This window comes from Morus notabilis, unplaced genomic scaffold, assembly GCF_000414095.1.
Source record: "Morus notabilis unplaced genomic scaffold, ASM41409v2 Scaffold84, whole genome shotgun sequence".
Lineage (NCBI taxonomy): Eukaryota > Viridiplantae > Streptophyta > Magnoliopsida > Rosales > Moraceae > Morus > Morus notabilis.
In genome coordinates this window covers 129,360-153,814 of record NW_010361039.1, presented here as the reverse complement: position 1 = coordinate 153,814, position 24,455 = coordinate 129,360, and the positions used below count along the sequence as shown (strand labels likewise).

The window sequence follows — 24,455 nt, the reverse complement described above, 5'->3', positions numbered from 1 at the left end:
ACACCCGCGCTCCCCCCCCCCCCCCCCCCCCCCAACTTCAGGCTAGTGGCTGTCCAATATGTCGAGTGGTTTACATGTGTAGCTAGCTAGGGTATATATATGCTATATTGGAAACAGAAAATGAAAAGGAAAAAAGCAAAACAAATGGTGCGTTTGGAATTGATTCCAAAACGTTTTTGTTTTCTGTACAAAAATGGAAATGAAAACGTTTTCATTTTCATTTTTGAATTATTTCTGAAAATGCGTTTGGTAGTTTTATTTAGAGATTGATTTCAGTTTTAAAAAAAACTGAAGCTGCGTTTGGTGGTTCCATTTTTGAAAACATGTAATAGTGTTTAATATATTAAATAAATAATAATTGAATCACAAACACTAATAATTAATAAAATATGAAAATTACAATATTAGCTTAAATTATTGTCGCCTATACGAATCCTACATTTGATTAGCTAGATGATCCCTAAAATTAACCATGTAATTACGTTGTTGCCGACAACCCATTTCAGATGTTTTTGCTTCTTGTGCATCCACACCATGTTGTTCCTGTTGCCCTTCTTGTTCTCCCTCAATATCTTCTACGGGCAAATCGACCTCATATTGTCTAAATAGAGGATCATCTCGCGCGTGCATCTTAATTAAATTGTGAATCACATAATAAGCTATTGGTATAACATTTTGTCTTGGCATCCAATAATTGGTCATATGCCTAAGAATTTTAAACCTTGCTTTCAAGATCCCAAAACACCTCTCTATGTAATTACGCAGTGAAGAATGATAATAATTGAATAACTCTTGTGGTCCCGTTGGTTGACCACAATTTATAAACTATTGAATATGGTACCTCTGACCACGAAATGGTGCCAAAAAGTCTTGCGTGTTGTTGTAACCGGAATCCACAACGTAATATTTGGGGGGGGGGGGTGGCGCCAAGAATGGGTCATCTGGATCTCTCATAGTCTCAGTTAACACTCTGAAATTATGGCCAGTTCTTAGGGTTGTGTTGAATCTCTGGGGGGACAATGTTCATATTTGGTAGTTTTATAACTTGAGGCGCTAACATAGACAATGCGGTAAGCATATTATCAAAATGGCGGTGTACTGGCTCTCCAGAATGACAAAATCTATCTTGTATCTCTCTATTGCGATCTGAGTGAGCAACCGTTCTTAAGAACATCATTAGAGATTCTTCTGCTGAAATACTTGAAGAAGGCAGTAGATTGCGGCCTCGAATTAATTGAACAATTACTTCGAACGTGTCTCGATGTATACGACACATTTCAAACAAATTTTTGGGATGTCCATGTAATTGTTCTAAAACATATTATCGTCCTATTAACGCAGAATTACGACGAGGTTGCTTAGTTCGTCTGTTTCCAATCGACATCAATAATTGCATATAATGTTGTGGTTGTTCATCGTCATCTGATGACTGGAGAAAGTCAACAGCTCTGGCATCATTCTCACTATCTGAATCCATATTAACCTAAAAAATGAACCAAGACTGGAACTAATCAAACATCCATATAACATTAACTAATCAAACGAAGAACTCCAATGTAATTCAATCCGACTGAAAACAAATAACAACGTCTAACAAACACAAGTCCAAGAGGAAAATCTGTTGTACATGCTCAACAATACTTAAAAAAAAAAAAACATACGTCCGAGAGGAAATAAATAAAGAAAACAACACAATAATCATTTAAACTACATGCTTTGAATCCCTGAAAGATGACGACAAGCGGGCATTTTCACAAACATCCTCCTAAGGGAAATGTCAACCGCCAACTGGTGCGCTGCCTTAGTATACGCATTGTCGTCTAAATACTCCCCATACTCATTCAGCAAATCCATACAGGTTTCAATACTTGTAGTTGGATCCTCTTTTTGAGCCTCGGCTAATGCCATAGTACGGGCTTGCTTATCAGCTAAATATTGCTGAAACAAATCAACCTTTTGAACATATGTCTCACTACGTAAGGTAGCACTCTTTGCCAAAGCCTCTATAGCCGCGTCAACTGCACTGTTGTTCTTGCCCTTCTTCTTGGATTGAGTAGTAGGACCCTGAGACCGTCTGTTTCTATTGTCTTCTGCACCCCGGACTTCATCCGAGTCCCCTGGACCCTCCTCCACCTCTTCTGGTTGTGTGGCCGCCCTTTTCGCCGCATTCAAAACATTAACGGCAGTATGTGCATTCATTGACCCCTGTCCAGTAGCAATAGTCCCAAAAAAAATCTGTGAAAGTTGGGCAAAGTTCTGCAAACCCCCTTTCTTGAATTTCTTAGCTTCAGGATGTTTTTGACATTATAAAGAAAATAAGAGTAAATACTCATGTGCAATCCAAACACCAATTCAACTCTTTCATATAACATAAGATGTTAATGCTCAAAACTTACCGCCATATATGAATCCCATACTTCTTTTTCAACTGTGACAGTGTTAGCCTCATAATCCCAACTAAACCCTGTTGTTTCAATTAATGCCTTAAACTCCGTCGTGCTACGTCTAAGCCTATTCCACTTTGCTTTAAGCTGGTCTGATGTGAAATGCTTACCAAACTTAAGTGTTATTTCATTAGCAATTTTCGTCCATGTTTTTTTGTCCAGAGTGGATGTTTGCATCACAGTCTTTGACTCTTCGTATATCAGTTCTACATAAAAATCCTCAATTGCGGCCGGCCATTTCGTATTATCGTCCTTATCACACATCTAAAATAACACTTTCATCATTAAAATAAATGTCAATTTGTAAAGTATATACACACACACAGACACACACACAGGGTCTGATGGGGGCTAACAATCAGCCCCCATTGGGGGTGATGGGGGCTGATTTTCAGCCCTCATTGGGGCTGACAATCAGCCCCCATTGGGGCGGATGGGGGATGATTTATCAGCCCCCATCAGGGCTGATAATCAACCCCCAATGGGGTTGATGGATCGGGGCTGATAATCAGCCCCCATCGGGGCTGATAATCAGCCCCCAATGGGGTTGATGGGGGCTGATAATCAGCCCCATTGGGGCTGATGGGGGCTGATTTTCAGCCCCCATTGGGGCTGATGGGGGCTGATAATCAGCCCCCATTGGGGCTGACAATCAGCCCCCATTGTGGTTGATGGGGGCTGATAATCAGCCCCCATCAGGGTTGATTTTCAGCCCCCATTGGGGCGGATGGGGGCTGATGGGGGCTGATTTATCAGCCCCCATCAGGGCTGATAATCAGCCCCCATTGGGGCTGATGAGGGCTGATTATCAGCCCCCATCAGGGCTTATAATCAGCCCCCATTGGGGCTGATTATCAGCCTCCATTGGGGGCCTCCCAAGCCAACCCCAATGGGAAGCCCCCAGGGGCTGATTCAGCCCCAACGGGGGGGCCTCCGAGGGGCTGATACAGCCCCAACGGGGGGGCCTCCCAGGGGCTGTATCAGCCCCAACGGGGGCCTCTGGGGAAAAAAAAAGCGGAAAAAAAGACCAAATCAGATCAAGTATAGGAAAATTAGAAATAAACAACACTAAATCAAACGGAAAACTAGCAACCGATTTGGTTGAATATAGCAAATCAAACGGCGAGACCAAAACGGAAAAAAAAAAAATCAGAAATTGCTCAACCAAATCGATTGGAAAATCAAACACCATCAAACATTTTTGGCTAGGGGCATACCTCGGTGAGAAAACGGCGAGATGAGAACGGCGCAGATCGGGAGGACAGATCGAGGCCGGCACAAGTCTTTGACTCTTGGGCGAGAAGAACGCCGGGGCTCGGCCGGGAAGAAGAGCTCGGCTGAAGAATGGAAGGGAAGAAGTGGTCGGTTGAAGAACGAAAGAAAAAATCGAAGAAGAGAGAGGGAGGACGGATCTAGGCTGAAGAAAGAAGAAAACAAAAATGGAAACCAGAAAATGAAAACGGATTTTTTTCGTTTTCAGAATTCCACAAAACGACAAAAACATTTTTGTTTTTTATTTCTAACACAAACTTCGCGTTTTTCATTCTTGTTTTCAATTTTTTACTTCGAAAAACGTGAAAAATGAAAACAGAAATGGTAACAAACTGGCCCAAAGCTTCCATTATTTTCTAAAATGAAAAATGACATGAATGTCTAACAAATGGACGCCATCTTGTAAATGACATATACTATTAGAAACTTACATTGATAAATTGTTGCCAATACTCGTCAGTGCAAGTGGGTTTCTTTTGAATCGGATCCCATCCAAGTCCGGTGGCAGTACGAAGTAGAAACTCAGCATCAAACGTTTTCTTCAGTCTACTGGCTTTTTGTTTGACTTTGTCCCAAGTTAGGGGGATGATAAAATGCTCACTTAGCTCTGCCATCCATTGTGTGTATTTGTCTCGGTGAGGGGTGGTACCGACAGAGTTTAATAAATTGAACTCATCTAGACGTCTAAGCAGTTGTTCCTCAGCTTCTGGGCTCCAATTTACATCTCTATTTCTCATTCTCGCCATCTATGTATTGACAATACCATAATGGCAGCAATACGTATGTACATAACATACAAAATTCATTTAATGAGCTCGGATGTTGGAAGGAGGCTTTGATTTGTGTAAAGGCCAATCATCGTCCTATTATGGAGCATTATCCAAGGCTAGGACAATTAGGCTACCAAGGTTTATGTTCAATTAATCTTAGTGGTAGGTTTTCCCATATACTTTAAACCCGAAGTAAACGAACATTATGCCATGAGTTTATGCATAAACCGGCAACCAATATACTGCCAAAGGTTTAGCTAACGTTGGCATATTGCTCAAGCAATACATTCAAAGTGAATTAAAGCAACCATACCAACGAAGAGTAATGGGATAAACCGGCAACCAATCATTAACCAGCCATAGAATATCACTCGACATAAGGGACTAGGCCATTAAATACAATTACATCATCATAGCCACGGTGAATTGCAATCTAGAAACTGAAAAAACCAGGAATAGTTTCTGGTTTTTTTCCAGAAACTGCATATCAGGGTTTACAAATGTACATATGAGAACAATATTCAAAAGCGATGCCAAATAAAATGTAAGTATAGAACGATGCATTGTATAGAGAACATTCTTAACAGATGAACAAGGTTCGTAATATAGCTAACCTAGCAGGTATGCACATAAACTTAACAGCGTTTGATGAAGTCTAGAGGCTGAAATTACCGGAAACAGTTTCTGGTTTTTTTTCCAGAAACTGAACAAAAAGGGGTTCCAACATACTATGCCCCGAGGAAGTATAGAGGCTGAAAGCACCAAAAAATCACCAGAACAACAACTGTTTTTTTCCACAATACGAACATAGGCAAAAATGCCATCTAGAAACTGTTCTCAAAATGCAATCTAGAAGAGAAATCACTAGAAACAGTTTATGGTTTTTTTCCAGAAACTAACAAAAAGGGGTTCCAACATACTAGTGCCTCGATGAAGTATAGAGGCTGAAAGCACCAAAAAAATCACCAGAACAGCCAATGTTTTTTTCCACAATACGAACATAGGCAAAAATGCCATCTAGAAACTGTTCTCAGAATGCAATCTAGAAGAGAAATCACTAGAAACAGTTTATGGTTTTTTTCCAGAAACTAACAAAAAGGGTTTCTAACATACTAGTGCCCCGATGAAGTATAGAGGCTGAAAGCACATGAAAAAATCACCAGAAATGCCAATGTTTTTTTCCATAATACGAACATAGGCTTTCACCGAGATGCCATCTAGAAACAGTTTCTGGTTTTTTTCCAGAAACTAACAAAAAGGGGTTCCAAAATACAAGTGATCCGATGAAGTCTAGAGGCGGAAATCACTAAAAAATTTCACTAGAAATGCCAATTTTTTTTTTTCCAGAAGAAGAACATGTGAATTCACCAATACTAGTGCTCGGAATTGGATCTAGAAACCGAAATCACCAGAAATATTTTCCATAAATTGAACATAAGGTTTGGGAAAAAACTTACCGAATTCGAGCCTATGGAGGAGGAGATTTGGTTCCCTTGGAGATTCCTCAAATGCGAGGAAGTGTTAGCAAGTTTGAGGTACCGGCGACGACAGAGGTAGGGGAAGTAGGTTTGACATCTTGGCTGGAGAGTTTTACGGCGTGCACTGTTGCCTCTACATCAAAGTAGGAGGTTTACCCACCGAGGTCGCCGCACCAACGGAGTCCCAACAAATTTTCCCGTTTTGAAGGGGTAACGATGACAATGGTAGAGGAAGGGGGACACAAAACATGCAGAAGGGGGTCAATGGTGTGGGCGACGATTTTGAAATCTGGAGATTGGGGGAAAATAGCGCAATGGATTGAGGGCTTCAGAAATCGAATGAACGTTGAAGGAGCAGGCCCAACAACTATGGTCAAACGATTTCGAATCTCGCTAACAGGAGAACCACGTGATTTGCAGTGTAGAAAGAAGAGCTGAAAGCAAGCTTCAGCAACGAAGGGTCAGGAATATGCACTGTAGAAGTGCAGAGAAGTAACTCAAGTGGCAGGGGGAAGTTGAACTCAAAAACCGGTTGCTAACTCGAATTAATTTTCGAGTTCCAATTCGAGTTTTGCACAACCGAACGTGAACTTGGGCTTACTTTCAGCACTTGAGTGGGCTTTCTCGAGTAAGCTGAAGTAAACGAACAGGCCCTTAGTGTGCATTCAAAATACCTATTTGTTAAATGGTGTGTAGTCACCAGAGAACACTTGCTATGCATTCAAAATATCGACATGCTAAATGGCTGTTTTTTCTCTATATTACTTTTGTGTCTTTCTAGATTATACACGTTTGACGTGGGTAAAAAGATGAAAGAATTTTGAGGACAAAGAATGGTTCTTGTTAACCATCTCGCTGACCTTCAACAAACATGATTTGAGTCGATTAGCTTACAGCTATATGCCTTTTTCTCGCTTATAAGCTTGTTAGTATTTCACACCTACAAATTCCTCTGCATTTGTGTGTATCACTTGGACACCACCTTCTCTATTGTATCACTCTTCAATCACGAACTCATTTCTATTTTTCAATTTGCATGAATTTATTGTTATCTCATGGTTAAAATTTATATTTTCCTTGCTTCATGTGTCTGGAAATAGTTGCTTGCTTGTTCAATTGTAGTTGATTTTTGTATCAAGTAATAATAGGGTCATGCCTCTTGGATTTATTCAAAGAGTTTGTTCAGGTAAATCGTAAATGTATGCAACCATATTGAGAATTTTGAACAGCAGGACAAACCATTCCCACATTCCTCGTCTACTTTATTATCGGTTTACCACCATCCTGCTACATGTAGTCAATTTCCCTTGGTATCATAACATTTCTCTCTCTCTAATTCCCCGTTCCACATTACACAGGAGAGACTTTATCAGTGGATTGTAAGGCAGCAAGAGGAAGGATCAAGAGTGACAACAGTAGATATAGTTGCCTACTTACAGGTATCTCCTTCTCTTTTTTTTTTTTTGGGGGGGGGTTAGATATTATGTAGTGATTATTTTTAACCGGTTATTTCTATGTCCACTTCCACCGGAAGAAGATATCTTTAGGTTCTGATGTCATTTGTACAAGTTCGTGCTAACAGTCAAGGCCACACATGTATGTCATACTTAGTTTCTACATCTTCTGGGTACAAAAATGAAGACATTGGAAAGAAACAATATATATACATTTATATATTTGTATGTATATATATATACACGTGTGTGTGAATTGTTCTCTTAAAGACTTAAATGTTAAAAAATTCTTGATTTCCTGCTTTTGTCAAAGAAATTGTGGCAGATTAGTTAAGAATTAGAATTGTTATAACATTCTGAAGATGGTAAATTTTGCCATGCTATGTGACTTGCAGTTTTTTCAGTGGACGAGAAATCTTGTGCCCATTACCCAATACCTGACTAAAGACTGCCACTAACTTTGCTCTCTCCACTCTCTTTCACCTCGTTGCCACCCCAATACCAGAGTGAACATACCCCAATACCAGAGTGAACATTGTTCTTGAAGGTTTTGAATGACTTTCCGTGGTTTATCCCAAGATTAGGTGCCATGTGATAGGAGTCAACGGATTCATAATTGTACTTGTAGGATGAATTTGTTTTATCTGTCCTTAAGTGGAGCACATTGGCGTGATAATTAATAGCTTGTCATTTTCATTGTGCTTTAAAAAACTTTCTATTTTAATCTATAATTAACTGGCATGGAAAGTGTGCATAAAAAAAAAAAAAAATCAATTTGCATTGCAATGTACAGCAACCTCACTTTTTTTTTTTTTTTTTTTTTTTTTTTTTTTTTTTTTTGTGGGCAGAATGAGCTTGATTTTGGTTCTGAGGAGCCTCCAATGTCTCCCAGGACGCTGCTGCAGCAACAACACTTGCAAACTGCAATGCACTCGGCCAATTTAGGTCCAACCATTCCAGCTGCTCCAGCTACGGCTGGGCAGGGAGGTCGGTGGGGACACTCTGAGCAACGGGCTAAAAATTCAGTGTTCTCAAATGCCCTTTCTAGCCCTGTTCGTCGAAGTCTTCAATCCTATAACCTTGCTGCACAGGGAAGTTACCATTCAGGTAATTTCACGCCTCACGGCGATGCACATCGTAGTAACAACGAGATAAACAGTTATCCTCAGCAAAACAGGGATACCAATCCTTCCGTGTCGAATGATTCCTTGGACATGCATACAGATAGCCCTGACCGTGACTTTCCTTGTTGAAATTACCTGTCTGGAAGGAAAAAAAGTGCTTGAGTAAGAAAATGATGTCTGATTTGATAAAATTTACGGTTGTGATTAGAAGTGCTGAATTATAGCAAATTTGAACGCAGTGTCAATGCTAACTAGTCTTTTCTGAAAGCCTATATTGTCTGGTTGCTGCTGATGCGCTGTGATTTTCTTCCTCCCTCCCAGACAGAATGGACAGACAGAATACTAGTTACTTGAAAAGAAATGGTCCGTTGATTTCTTAAAAAGAAAAAAAATATATATATATATATATTTTTTATATATATATAGTGAATATTAAATTGTCAATTTCAGTTAATGTGCAATGGCTAGTGTAGGTGTTCAATTATGTAGCGCGTTCAAAGTTTTTATCTTCCTCTTTAGTTTTTACAGAGGGCACTATGTTAATTTGATTACATGAAGGTTTTACTTTTCTTTATTTTACTTTCTTTTTCAATTCTTTATCTATTTGTTTTTCTTCAAAGGATATAATATTTGAAGGGAAAATTTCAAAAAATTTCTCCGAACTTGTGCACAGGCTGTAATATGTTTTTGAACTTTGTTAGGGCCCGGTAGATTCGGTAGGTACGATGTGTATAAGGTATACACGTGCAATAACCGATATTGACACAGACGAGGACCAACATTGCTATGCGCGTGTTGTTCCAAGATGGCTAGCACATCATCACGAGTGAGAGGACCAACATTGGTTGGCTCCGAAGGCTTTGGAGTTGCTCCAGTAGCGGAGGCTTTTTGCGGAGTTTTATTATCGGCGAGACCAGGAGCTGCATCTTTGTCAAGGCGCTCCCGGAGCTGATTGACTCCGGAGAGGATCTCATTATTGGAATCTCTGAGGATTCAAAGGTGGCCACGACATCTGGAATCGTGGGGTGCTCTCCTTCCTCATGGTGGTCAGTGTTGAGAGTTTCATGGTGCGAAACTGACTCCATCTCTTGAGAAATTCATTCATGGGCGAGGCGAGTTCTTTTGTTTTGAGGTGCCATTGTATAATGGCGGCTTAATCTCTCCAGTGGAGTCACCTCTATGTTGGGGCTTGGTAGATTCGGTGGGCACGACGTGTACAAGGTATATACATGGAAGTACTGGATTCGGTGGTGTCGATGCTGACGCGGACGAAACATGCGGTGTTCACAGAGGAGCTTGTATAGTAGGACCTCGAATGAAGAAGAAGGATCGGTTAGGCCCAAAGTAAGCTGAAGTAATCAGATTCTAAGGCCCACTTTGCTGTCAAGTTGTTGAGGCACTCTCGACTATGTGCATGGGAAGATGTTGAACTCAGTCATGGAGATCGCATGGGCGAAGTGTGGTGTGAGGAGTAACCGAACGGTTGATGGAGATTTAACTCGGCGAGTGTGGATAAGGCCGTTTCAGAGGAGGAATGCTCCGATGACAAGCACAGGTTGCCTCCAGAGCGGCTATCTGACTCGTAAAGTGCGGATAAGGCTGTTTTAGAGGAGGAATGCTCTGAGGACATGCATTGGTTTTCTCCGGAGCGGCTGTCTAACTCGTAAAGTGCGAATAAGATTGTTTCAGAGGAGTGTTCAGAGAACAAATACAACTTGCCTCTGAGAATGTGTATTAACAAATGAAGTTTATGGTTTTTTGGAAGTGTGCTCTGGGACGGCGGAGTCCAGCCACGGAGGCGGATTTTCATACCTCCGAAGAAACCTCAGAAACTTCAAACGTAGCTTGTAGGTGAGTTTGGATAGATCAAACGAAGTGTTTTGGGACTTTTTGAGTGAAATTTCTATGAAGGACTTCAAACTTGAAGAGCACAAGTTTGAAGAACAACTCTCAGAGGGAGGAACTCAAGTTGTAATCTTTCATAAGGAATGTGTGTCAAAAAGAGTCTCAGAAGTGTAATGTGTTTGTCCCCTGAAATGAAGAAGTTAAGGGATATTAATAGGATGAGGTTTGGGAGTCTTGGGTGGTTGCTCCGGAACCGTACAGTCACGCCATACCAGAGGCATGTAAGAACCATTTCCTTCCGGAGTACCTACATCAAGTGACTTTCCTCTTTGACAAACAAATTAGCCAAAAATGGTTGTATTTGGAGACCAAATCCGGAATACTTGCTAACATTGGACCTTCTTCAGGTCTGAAGATCATGGAGTGTTTGACTGAATTTGGTGCTCCAAGGGCGCTGCTATTCTCGGAGGTCTGAACACACATCAGACTAGCTCCAGAGTGCCGCCTTTCGATTTTAGCTAAATAGCCTTCGCTGGAGCACCCTACACATTCAATCTTCATGGAGCACAGGAAGAACCTTCGGACATAGGGGAGTCTCTCGGAGCATATGAGGTATCTTTGGTCACAGAGGAGTTTCTTGGAGTATGAGAAGTATTTTGGTGGTGGCATATGCGGTGATGCCTCCGTGGCGGCGTCCATAGTGACGTCTCTGGAGCAACAACTACTACAGAGACAATCCTTGCCAACTCTGGAAGAAGCTACTCCAGAGCAGAAAAACTTCTCGTCTGGCGCTGAAGGAGAAGGTTCCATAGCTTAAATTCCAGGCTTTCGAGTCTCCAAAGGCTGAGGAAACTGTTTCTAAAAGGCAAACAAAAGATTTTGGGGTTGAATTCTCCATCATTCATTCCTTAGCCTAATTATTTTAAAATCCCCAAACGAGACTTAAAATCGGATCAGACTAAGAAACATATGGGCTCGATCGATTACCTATGACTCACCAAACCATGGCCCACGTGAGTTTCCCGAGCGTGGCTTGGGTCCATGAATAGAGTCCAATCTCGTCACAGGACGGAATCATTGAGCCCGGACTTTTGTATGAGCCTGATACAAAAATGGCCATCAACAAACTTTAAACTGTGTAATTATTTTTTTCCTAAAAATGTTTTAGTGGGAAAAGGCAAAAAGCAGGCAAGTGCACTTTGTTTTTTGATTTTTTCTCGGAGGATAGAAATTAATAGCAAAATAGAACAACAAATTTTCTATACACTTGACTGCTCCTCTTCTTCTTAAACTAATTTTGAACGCGTGTTCCGTGTGTGTGATTTATTTAAAATGAATGTTATATAAATTGTTTAAAAAAAGTGTGAGCAGAAAAAAAAAATAAAAGAAAAGAATACAAAAGTGAGAAAAAGATCTTAAGCAAAAGACACTAAAAAAAAAATTGTTTTTAATTTAATTTGGTGTGATTTAAAAAAAAAAATTTAGTGAATTTTTATTTAATTTTTTATTACAATTATTCATAGTATTTTTATCCATCTAATATAAAAAATTTGGTGCAAAATGGTGTTAAAACGGACAAAATCAGATAATACGTCTGTCCAAAATAAATAAAATTAATAAATTATAATAACTAAAAAATAAAATTGAGAATTATTTTGGCCGTCAGATTGAGATTAATGCATTGTTTACGCGTGTAATCTAATTAAAATAACATTTATGCAAATTGCTTTTTTTAAAAAAATGGAATAGGGGAAATAATGACAAAATGAAGACAAAAGCGAGAAAAAGATCTGAAGCAAAAGACATGGAAAAAAGTTTTTAACTTATTTTGTTGCGTTTTAAATTAGTTCTATTTTGTTTTCTATAATTTGTTTTTTATTTAATCTAGTATGCATTTATTTTATTTCAGTGTATTGTTGTTTGATTTTTTTCATTTGAATTATTTACAATATTTTTATCTGAGTAGTATCAAAAAATTTAGTACAAAACATTCTTAAATTGGACAAAAATGGACCCCAAATCAGTTCAAAATAAATAAATATAACAAATAATAGTAAAAAATAAAATTAGAAATGATATTAGACATTGGATTGAGATTATTGACGACTGTAATGGGTGCGTGAAGAGCAGTGCAGGCAGAAATGTGTCCGTGTTAGTGGGAGCAACTTTTCGCTTTCGAGGTCAGCGAAAAGAAGGGAATAAATTATGAACATTTAATAAGTTTAATAAACAATTCAATAAAAAAAGACTAAACAATTTATAAACAACTAAACAAGTTGTTTTTTCACTAAGTTTTCAAATTTTCTCACTCTCATTTTGTCAACAATTTATTTATTTTTATCTTTTTTTTAGCGAGTGTTATGTTATTACGTTTCCGCTTATTTTACTGTGTTTTAAATTAATTCTATTTTGTTTTGTGTAATCTGTTTTTTATCTAACAAGGTGTGAGTATTTTAGTGTATTTTTGTTTAATTTTAATTTTATCTGAATTATTTATAGCATTTTGATTTGAGTAGTATCAAAAAGTTTCTGCAGAATGGTGTTTAAATGGACAAAATAAGACCACATAATCACTTTAAAATATATAAATAAGTATAATAAGTAGTAATAATAAAAAATAAATAAAACTGGACATTTTATGGCCGTCGAATCAATACAACAAATACACGTGAAGAGTGGCGTGTCTGACAAAGGGGCAACAGACAACTTGACAGCTTTTCTACAAGTGGGCCCCGCCACGTCTTCCTTTTGCCAATGATACGACGACACGTGGCGGGGACGTCAGCCACTAAAGGCTTGCGCGGGATTGACTGCTCCGTTTTTACATGAAGTCAGTTTTTTATCCAATTATTTGTTGACACACGGGCATTCTTTTATGCAAACGAATAGAAGTTCACCACGTTGATCACACTTTCAGAGACCGCCAATCATCAACCGACACGTGGCCTTTGAACTGAAATACGCCACACCGAATCATTTTATCATCCAGGAAAAAAAAAATGTTGACATGGGTTAGTTTGGGAGAAACGGACGAAACGTTTCTTCATCTCCTCCCAAAAAATGGTTTCTTCTTTAGTAATTGGATAGAGATCTTCTGCCGTCTTGTTATTTTTGTGTCCGGAACTGACCCCATCAGTTGCCATCAAAGCTCCTCGAGATCTTTGTTGTTGAGAATGATGTTGCAAGTTCTTGACAAGATGTTGAGCTCGCCATTGCAAGCGTTGTTGCTCTCGTGTGGGTAACTACGTTCTTCTCCATGGGGGCAAAGCAAAGCAACAACATGCGCAACGCGAAATCAAGGAATGTGTAGTTTTAGGTCCCGTTCATTTCACCGATTCGAGTTTAGAATTTGAGTTTTGTTACAGGAAAAAACTATCAAAATAATCACGTCTAACTTTTTTACTCAGTAAAAAGCTCTCACATAAAGTCACATCTCAACTTGAATTTAAAACTCGAATCAGCAAACTAAACGAGCCCTTAGAGTTAGTAGATTTAGGATTTTGATAAATTCGGAATTAGGATTTAAATTTTGTAAATTTTATATAGGCCACATTAAAAAAAAATTAGAATACCGCAAGAAAAAATAATTAAATAGGAGTATGTTTGAGAATAGATTTTTGAATAGAGCATATTACTAGAAAATAAATAATGAGGCTCATTTTAAGACTTTTAAAATAATAAATAGATGTTCCTACACAATTTAGTCAAATCATCTCCCATTTACATTTTTTTTTCCTGTCTTTGCTTAGTTTATTGTGGGCGCTTTCGTTAAATATATTTTCTATCTTTTTATTAATGCTTCTTTTCCTGAAACTGTATTTGAGCATTAAAAAGCTTTTTTATTATACAATTAATCCTTAAAAATATGTTCTATTTATATGTTGGTCTTGTAATCCTTTATAATATTATTATTTTTAAATAGTCTTTATAAATATTTTCTTAAAATTTGTCTTAATAAAATTATTTTTTCTTATATATTCTCATTTAAATATTTTTTCTTTATCATATGTACTTCTAATTATTATTTTTATTTGATTCCATTTGATTGACCAAATTATTTTTCTTTAAATATGCTTTGCTTGTTATTGTTATTTTGGCTTTATTTCTTCTTACTTTTCTTTTTTGCTTTGGTCTCTTAAATTCTTATATTTGAAACTTTTCACAAGTATCTTCCTATTTAGTATCTATATGATTTGTCCTCATTGAAATTGAAAAATATTTGTCTTGATTATGCTCAACTTATCTATATGTCTATAATATTAGACTGAAATACTCATTTTGATTAAAACATGTATACGTACATCTGCCTTTTTTTATACTATTTTTCTATCTTATATTTTATTAAAACAATATTTCTGAAATATTCCCTAATAAAACAAAATTTCTCACTTATGCTGCTTCTTTAATATTTCTCTTTACAGTCCTCTAAAATATTATTTCTTCCAAATATAAGCTTTATAAGTATTTATCTTATTTAAACATTAGTTTCTAGCAGCCTCTTCGAATACTATTTTCCCACCGCCTAAGTTATTTTACTATGTTATATATCTAATAATCTATAATCTATTATCTATCACATATCTAAGAGCGAGAGTTTTATTTTTCAATTTCCAAAGCTTTTGTCCCTCTATTTTGTCTTTTGTGACCTTTACTTTTTTATTTTTTGTAGGAATGTTTAGTGGTTGATTGAATCATTTCATGTTTTTTATGATGATGATGATGATTATTATTATCATAATTAGTAGTATTATTAATAATAATTATGATTATAATTTGCTCTTTTTCCTCCTTGTTTAGTCTTTTATGGGCTTCACTTTGTCTTATTTACTAAAAACGTTTTGAGGCTTGTTGAGTCTTTTTTTTTTCCTACTTTTTTCTTGAAATTTATGTCCTAAAATTTTCTCTTTTTTTGTTGAATGTTTAAAAATCTACTTTATTAAAAATATTCTTTTCTTTTTTTATCCCACTTTCGATAATACTTATAAAGTACATTCTCATTGAAAAATTTTCTTTTCATCCTCAAAAATATTATTTTGTTCATTTTAATATTACACTTTATACCAAATGAGTGACTGAACAGAACGAATGGAAGAATTATTGTGTTATGTCTTTGTGTTATTTCTAACATTTTTTCTCTGTTTTATTCTTTCTAAAAGTTAAAAATATTAAGAAATGGTTACATGAAATTTTCAATTATTTTTATCTTAATTTTCTCTATATTAAACAACATAATTTTTTTTTTACTTTTTACTTTAAAATTCCTATAACTTTTCCCTAATGTTTTATTATCACAAATATAAAGTTAGTGTTAATTAGTTTTTAAGAGTTAATTAAAACCTTTATTATCAAATAAATTAGAAAAATAATAATGTAGTAAAATCAAAACTTTTATAAGTGGATAGAATCTATGGCCGTGTTTAGAATTGATCCCATTTTTATTTTTCACATTTTTTGAGAAAGAAAAAATAAAAACGTTTCCAAAACGGCATTTAGCGCAATAAAGATAAAAAACGGAAATGAAAACGATTTTTTGGTTTAGTGTAAAATGAGAGAGAAATGAAAAACGACTTTTAGTCGTTTTTCATTTTTTACTTCGTTTTCTCCTCTCTTGAGCAGAGAGAAAAAGAGAGCGACATTAATAGGTTTTTTTTATACTGAAAATAATCTCTTGATAAAATTACCAAACGCATTTTAAAAAATGATTTCTGTCTGAGATTGAAAACGTTTTCATTTTTATTTTCATACAAAAAAAATAAAATCATTTTATAACGAGTTACAAACGCACCCTATAAATTTACTCTCACATGCTCTAACTAGTCTATCTATCCTCTTAACTATATTAAAAGAGTAGAAAGTTGCTCACTGTTGGACATTAGTAGTCCTTTAGGCACCATTTTATTTTTATTTTTTGTTTTTTTCTTCTTCCTTTTCTTCACTTTACATTTTGCTCATTTTTTTCTTTTCTTTCTAATCCATTATTTACCCTTTTTCCCCCTTATTTCCTTTGTTTTTTTTCTTTATTTTTAGCTCCATTTTTCTAAGGTAAACTTTTACACTAATATTCTCTTACGTTTTCTCATTTTATATCCCTTTTATTTTCTATTTATTTTAACTCTTTCGCTCTTTTTTAGGGTTTTTTAAACCTTAAATTTCAACTTTTCCATCGGAATAACCACTTTGTTTGCAATCAATTTTGAATTCTATTCCAACCAGGTTCTTTCATTCATTTCATGATTAAATTAGTTAATAAACTGTACATTTCATTAATCTTTGGTTAGTTAAATTTGTAAAAGTAAAGATAAGTGAGCCAAAATGAAACAAATGCATATATCGATAAGTTATTTGTGTAAATAATACTTTTTCTTTTTGAATTTATGAGTAAAATTTTCTTATATTTATACTTTCTATTCATAATCAAATATTTATAATCTATTCATAATTTTATATCTACTTTATAAAGAACGTCAATTACAATTCAATATGTGCATCGTATGTACCTCAACTCTACATATATATATATATATATATATATATATATATATATAACACACACACATATATATATATCATAATATCTTAAATCTTATCCTATATATATATATAAGAGTGGATATGTGGCCATTATTTATTTCATGGTAAGCTAAAACTGCAAACGGTAATTTTAGATTGCTTTTTTTTTTTCCTTTTTCTTTTTAAGTTTCGAATACCTTTACTTTTTTTTTTAAATTTTGTTATGCATGGTTATTTTTTACTCCATGTTGACTTTTCATTTTTTTTTATTTGTTATCTTATAATTTATAATGTTTCATATGTATTTCTATGATTAAACATAATCTTTTTTTTCTTAAACTACTATTAATATAGTATGTTCCAATTTTTTAAGTAGATTTCTTTCTGCATATGATTTGTCTATATTTTACATGATAAAAATTTTAATCACAACTTAATACATGCATAGCAGGTTTCTAAACTAGTATATATAGAACAACCAATCTTGTACTTTTTAGAAGAGTCAATCTTGTACTTTTTCAACCAAAACTGCAACGTTTTGGTTGAAAAAGTACAACCCTCCCCCTTTTTATTTATTTATTTATTTATTTTGTTTTTTACCCTAAAAATTAGTTATTTTTCATTTTTACCATGTTTTGACTTTTTTAATTTTTGTCCTGAATTTTATTTTTTTTGCTTTGGTTTTTTGCCCTAAATTGATTTATTTTTTTTATTGACCTTTTTATGTCCTTATACTTTATTTTTTTGTTTTGATTTCTGTTGTTATATAACTTATTTATTTCTTTATTTTAATATTTATTTTGAATCTTTTTTTTATCTTTTTATCCTAACACTTTATTTTTTTAATTTTAATTTGATATTTTATTTATTCAGATTTTATGGGTGCGTTTAGAATTGGTTTTAAAATGATTTTATTTTCAATAAAAATTAAAAATGAGATTATTTTCAAAATTATTCTGGGACTGATTTTAAAATTGCGTTTGGTTAATTTTTTAAGAGATTGTTTTGAGTATAATAAAAAAAATAAAATCATATTTATTAATTAATATATTGTAATATTGTTGATAAATACTAAAAAATAAAAATAAAAAAATGAAAATAACTTTAAACTATTTTTTAATTTTTTTTACAAAAACTATTCTCACTGTTTTCACTTTTAAAATAATTATTAAATAAACATCATTTTATTTTTATTTTTATTTTTTATTTCTCAAAATACGTAAAAATTATAATTAAATTACTGCCACGTGAGAGGAGCTTTAAAAATGAAGCGGCAATAGTTTGAAACCGACACTTTTCAAGAAAAAAAAAAAAAAAAAAGAATTCTCTCCCGCCAAGGTTTTTATCCACATCCAAACACCCACATTCATTTTTTCCTCTCGGCTAGTTCGATTCAGGTACGAAAGTTTTTTCTCAATCTCTCATGTTTACGTTTCTCTGCAATTCTTCAAGATTTCGATCCGAAATTCCGTTTCTTTTGCGTTCTTATTTAAAGCATTCGGTTAAGGAGGGTAATTTCTCCATTTTCTTTTCTTTGATTTGGTCTTTCTAGGGTTTTTGAGGTGTTAGATTTGGATTTTCGGTCTTGTTTCGAGAAATTAGAACCAAAATTGGAGATATAACTTTTGTAATAATTGTAATTTGTGAATTATGTATCGGACGCCCAAAGTCACAGGTCACGAGTTTCTATGATTTCGAAGTGTTGTTTGGGAATCAGGGTTTGAATTTGAGGGATAGCGGAAATTGAAAGGTGGGTCTGTGAGTTAAAGAAGTCAAACCCTAATAGTCGAACAAATTGATCCCATTTTCGTTTTTGCTTTTTGTTAGATCTGTTGATCTTGTCTTAGATTGTGGTTCAAAGAATTCAGAAACCATTTGATTGTGATTTCTTGTAGTGAATTCGATAATTTCTTTTTTTAAAGTTTATTTATTTTTTAAAGACAGTGACTTTTGTGGTAGCTGGCTTAAATTGCAGGAAAGCTGAGCTACCATGAAAGATGCTACACAGGGGAACAAAAGGGCAATCAAGGTTCCTAGAGATTGCAGATCAAATATATCTAGTCCCGGAGCCAACAAAGTGAGAAAAACTGGTGGGCAAAGTCCCAAAATTATAGGTAAAGCCTTAGAGGATCTGATCTAAGTGTCTACAATATTATGCTTGAATTTATTTTGACTTGAAACTTTATAGACAAGCCACAAGATTTTTGGTTTTCTTTCTGTATGAAGTTTGATGAACATCTGGTGTCATTTGCAAAGTATTCTTTATGCGTCTTATTTGTTTTGATTAGCTGTTGCCTGTCCAATCCTGTGATTGTGCTTCATTTCAAAAAGGAATATAGCAGATACATTGATGCTGAGTTTTTCATTTCTTGTTGTTGTTGTTGTTATTATTTTCTTTTTCTATTTTGCATAAGAGTATCTACCTTTATCCTTTTCAGGGCAAGATGAATGTTTTTTGATAAAAAAAGATGAACATTCCTTACCTTGTTCTGCGGTCGATAGAACACAAATGGAGTCATCTGCTGTAATTGGGCTTCATCCACTACAAGAACTTCTTCCACTTACAAAAATCAAGTTGCAGCTTTTCCCTATAGATGAAGGCACTCGCATTGGATTAGAAAAGGTAAACTCCCGAACCATGATGAAGGATAGAGTCATATCGAATGCGATTAGATTTATATGGTTTTGGAAGATAGTAGAGGTTCTTTAACTTGTATATTTTTGGAAGATACTTGAGATGATTTTATTTGTGAATATCTAGGATGGTCATCATCCATACTTGGAACTCACTCTCAGAGCTAAGAAAAAGATTTCTTCTGTGCTCAAGCGTGTCAATAGCAAGTGGGGGAGTTCAAAAGTTGCTCTTGGTGAGCCAATGTTATTCCCTTACGATATACATGGCGATATTTCTGGCTGCAGAAGTTGGACAATGAAAGATAGTGACATCAGTGCAAGGGATGTCTATGCATCTATTGGAAGCCCTGCAACTTTTCGCTTAAGGTATAGGGTCTAATAGTTTCAATGGTTTATAGGCATAACTTATTTTAAGCTTCTGATTTGGTCTTGTTCTCCTTTTCTTCTCTCATTACTATCGATCTTTATATTTAAGGTATGGCTGGTTCTCAAATTCTGAACCCAAAACATTTGAAGAGCCCTCTACAACATCAACTTCTTGCAATATTTGTTTACAATCTGGAGATGCAAAGAAGGATTGTAACTGCGACATGAAAAAGGGTGATAATGAGGAGATGCAAATTGTGACATGTGAAGAATTCAAATTGATCAATGTAAGTGAAACAGAAATAGTTTTCCACTGAGAAGACCTTCAATAAATTAGTTGTTTGTGTGCTAATAGTCTCTTGCTACTAAGATACTGCTTGGAAGATTGAATTTGAGTTGACTTTCTTAGACATTTCTTGTATGCTTGTCTTGCCCACAAGAGTTATTTGTTTGTTTATTTAATTCAGATGTGTGCATGTGGTTGAGATTTGTTAGACAGTTATTTGAAATTGACGTGCAAAAATTCTTGAGGTTCATTTTGCATATATTAGTGATTTATTTGTCAAAAATGTAGTGCTTTTCTAAAGGTGCTCCTGTTATTCTAAGTAGGATGATGCACTGAGGACCGATAGTCAACCTGGACAACCACAACCAGTAGCACATTGGCTCGATGATCTAACTAATACAAGCATTGGAGCTTTCCTGTCTGATGCATCCTTACAGGCTAAATTCAACAGCTGTGAACCAAAGTCAACGGAAAATGGTACTTGCTTGCAGCCTGACCAAATAAACTTCAATTCAAAGTTACTGGCGTCCTGGGCTGATTGTCTAACTAATATAAGCATTGGAGGCCTCTTGTCCGAAGTATCCTTACAGGGAAAGTTCAATAACGGTGCAAAATCTGCTGGGAGTAATGCAGACTTGCAGTCGACTCCCATAATTTCTGATTCACTTGATGCTTTTTTTTCTGCCCAAACTGGTTGTCCTCAAGGTCCAAAGCTACCTACTCACATGTCACACTCATCTATTCTGGATGCTGAAGAGACATGTCATGCGTTCCCTGTCCAAAGACTATCTTCTTCAGGCAAAAGGGTTTCAGCTATCAGTGGAAGTTCTGGAGGCTGTAGCCAGGATGCTGGGTCCAAACCATCCAGATCTCCCAAAACGGATGAGGTTTGCTTACTCTTTTCATATATACCATGCCCTTTAATGCAAATGTCTAGCCTAAAACTGACCTGTCAGGATTTTTATCAGTCAAAATCTGGATTCCCTTCCGTTATTGAAAGATCTGATACAGCAATATAGAACGTAAAATGTTTGATGGAAAAAAATAATAGTAGCATGTGTTAAGACCTGAACAATGTGAACCAGACAATGCGAGCCAGAGATGATAACGTTGATACTTGGGCTAGATGAGTTATGGGAATTAATTCCATCTAGTAAAAATATGTTTTAAAAGTTTTTGTGATGGTCTCGAAGAAAATTTTATGGTCTTAAGAATAAATTTAAGGTTGCGATCTCTGAAAAATGCATCTTCCATTGGTAGGTGAATAGGATTGCAGCTGTTTGAGAACCTCTTTTATGTATTTGCTTAATTACTCTTTGTCGATATTTTGTTGTTAGATTTTACCTTTGTGAATTTTAGCTCGAGAATGAAAATAACAAACTCGCGTTTCTTCCTTTACACGTGATTAGATCAAGGATTTATCTAATTTGGGTTGGTCATTTCAGAACTCTTATATTATTGGGAAAGAAGGGTTTTGTTGAGACCTGAAAAGCGTATACTTTTTAATTAAGTATAAAACTGGCAATCATTTTTTGCATTCACTAATATAATGTTGATTACAGATCGATTCTCAAGCTAGGGTTCTAGAAGATCAGGCATGTCAAGAGGCTCAGACCGATCTCGTTCTCGCTTCAAGAACATGTAATGATGAAAGCAGCCTTGGGCTCTTGGGCATCAAATGGGTATAAATTTTTTACTATTCGACAATTAGTTGGCTCTTCAAGTCCTATGCGTGCTTCATAAATACCTAATGTGATTGTTTCACTGCTTCTCTACAGAACGACTCTTTGGGACCTTTTGATCTCGGCCTACCTGCTTCAAGAAAGCTTGTTAATGGTGGATTCATTAAGTAGCGATTGGAAACTGAAAAGTTACTCGATTCCGGTAATTAGATTACATGTAAATTCAGGAAACCAAAAATATAAAAGAGGGGGAGAAAAAAAAAAATAGAACTTGACTCTGATTTCTGTAACTATGAAAAAGCAATTTGGTTTTGGGGAACTTTGCAGTATCTTGGTGACAGAGTAAACAAGACTGGTTACTTTAGGTTCAATTTAAGTAACGTCATTCAATTAGTAGTGTAACTTCCAATTGGACGTGTATATTCAGGAAAGCTTTTTTTTCCCCCCTCTTTGCAGTTTGCAGGTTGAAACGGCACTGAAACTTTCCTAAAGTTCATAATAAGATTTACAATTTGCTTTATTACGTATGTAATATAGAGTTGATATAAGAATTGGGATTAGAATTAATGTCCTTAACATATCAGGCTCGAACTGATGACTTCCACCACGTCAAGATGACACTCTACCGCTTGATTTATCTTTAGTTTAGGTCTATGGGGGTTCTCGGGGGATATAGAAAGATGCAGGACTCCTTGCCTAATTTCACAGAAAAAAGAGAGAGAATTCACTCCTTTTATTCTGTTTAATAGAGAGATTTCTTGATTACTAATGAAGAAATGTGTGGGGCAAGGCAATTGTATACGCATCAAGCCACATATTACGTATGTAATATATCGGAACATTATCACAACCAACATCAATTGAGTTGTACAAATGAGTACGTCATTAATGAACAAAATACAAAAAGATGGAGATTGTACTGAGTAACGAGTAACATGATATCTTGGTAGAAAAAATGAGTAAAATGATATTTGAGAGAGGAAAAATACGTACAGTATCGTTTCCATTAGAAGCCATTGTTTATTCTCTCTCATTATTACTAATTGTGATTTGAGTGTTTAGTATGTGTTGTATTTTTGCCCAAATAAATAAATAAATAAAAGGGTTGTTTTTTTGAAAAACTATTTGGGTGTGTGAAGAGTATTTTCATAATACTTGTCTTGGAATTGATTTTATTTATAAGTATTTTAGTAATACGTAAAATTTATCAAAAAGGAGTGTGGGGAGCTGTGGATCTTCTTTTGGTAATTAACGTTGTGAACTTCGAATTGTTGAAATGTGATCCAAATTAATAACGCCATTTAAATTGATATGGGTCGTTAGCCATTGAACTTTTCTTATTTTAGCAAATTGTCTTCCAGACTTTGAATTTTGGTAAGTGGCCCTAGGGTGAACAAAACACACCGCCAACCCGACCAACTCGATTAATCCATCCAACTTAATTCATTATAACCTAAACCCGACCAACCAGATCAAGAGATCAACCTGACTCACCCAATCTGACCATTAATTGGGTGGGTTTGGGTTGAGTTTTTCTTAACCCAATTTGACCCGAACCCACCCAATCTATTTATATATATATATATATATATATTTTCCTACCTCATAATATATAATATTTATCTTATATTTTACATTAACTACTTTACACATATTATGTTTTATATTGTATGAGTTTTTATTACTGTTTGTTTGTTGGTTTACAACTTATATATTTGAATTTCTTTTGCTTATATTTTATTTTTATATTGGTTTATAATTTATGAGACAAGTTTAGAGATTTATAAGACTAATATTATGATCAAAAATTGAAAATTAGCTTTCTTTTTATATATTTCTTTTTTTAGGTTGAATGATTAGCTTTATTTTTATTTTTTATTTCTTTTCTATGTTCAACCCGACCAACCCACTCAAATTTTAATTAGGTGGATGGATTTTAAACTTTGAGTTGATTTGGTAGGTTAAATTTAGGAAAATTTTGACAAATATCCCTTAAAATGATACCATTAAGAATTTTTTAGTCTCAATATTGGCGTATTGAATTTTGCCCTTTTAGAGTAAGTAATTTGACAGATTATTATTGATAATTTGACAGATATCGTCAGTAGTAGGCGTAATTTGACATATTATTGTCTAAAATTTAACAAATTATTATTTATAATTTGACAGATTATAATCAAAGAAGTAGTCTATCACATCAAAAAGATAGAACTTCAAAAAAATGTGTTTAATCGTCAATTTTTACATTTTTTTCTTAAATTTAAAACAAATTTGGATGGGTTGAAAAATCTCAAAAACCCATCCAACCCACCCAATGTTCACCGCTTTGTGGCCCTCTTCTTTTCATCACCAATTTAACCGACACTATCAATTTAGGCACCACTACAACAGTTTGACATGTTTATGGGTTAATTACTAAATTCAAATTACCAAAGCATGAAAAATAATAAAAACCATCAATTGAAAATGACAACTCCCCATTACTTTAAGAATGTATTTTTACTGCTTAATTAATCTTATACATAATCCATCGGATGAGAATAATTTTCTTAGCAAAAACAAATATGTAAAACACGCTTAAATGCTTTGT

The 24,455-nt window shown here is 35.0% G+C and overlaps 2 protein-coding genes across 4 annotated transcripts in view; both read left to right on the top strand.

Annotated features, from left to right (window-relative positions):
* The window catches only part of LOC21390146, a 13,757-nt gene extending 4,858 nt beyond the window's left edge, over positions 1-8,899 (top strand). Inside the window, exons 2-3 of the mRNA XM_010098175.2 lie at positions 7,323-7,403; positions 8,267-8,899. Of these exons, the coding sequence (XP_010096477.1) occupies positions 7,323-7,403; positions 8,267-8,671 (486 nt within the window). The 3' untranslated portion in view covers positions 8,672-8,899. The remainder of the gene's footprint in view (positions 1-7,322; positions 7,404-8,266) is intronic.
* A 9,308-nt stretch (positions 8,900-18,207) lies between these two features.
* Positions 18,208-22,335, top strand: LOC21390145 (TSL-kinase interacting protein 1). Of its 3 annotated transcripts, none has more exons than XM_010098174.2 (8): positions 18,208-18,294; positions 18,873-19,011; positions 19,336-19,520; positions 19,659-19,897; positions 20,007-20,184; positions 20,507-21,070; positions 21,746-21,865; positions 21,962-22,335. In XM_010098174.2, the coding sequence occupies exons 2-8, from the start codon at positions 18,888-18,890 to the stop codon at positions 22,034-22,036; spliced, it is 1,485 nt and encodes a 494-aa protein (XP_010096476.1). In that variant the 5' UTR covers positions 18,208-18,294; positions 18,873-18,887; the 3' UTR covers positions 22,037-22,335. The 3 variants fall into 3 exon arrangements, with proteins under 3 accessions (XP_010096476.1, XP_024021451.1, XP_024021452.1); XM_024165683.1 differs by having other exon boundaries at positions 18,842-19,011; XM_024165684.1 differs by having other exon boundaries at positions 18,838-19,011.
* Positions 22,336-24,455: the final 2,120 nt, after the last annotated feature.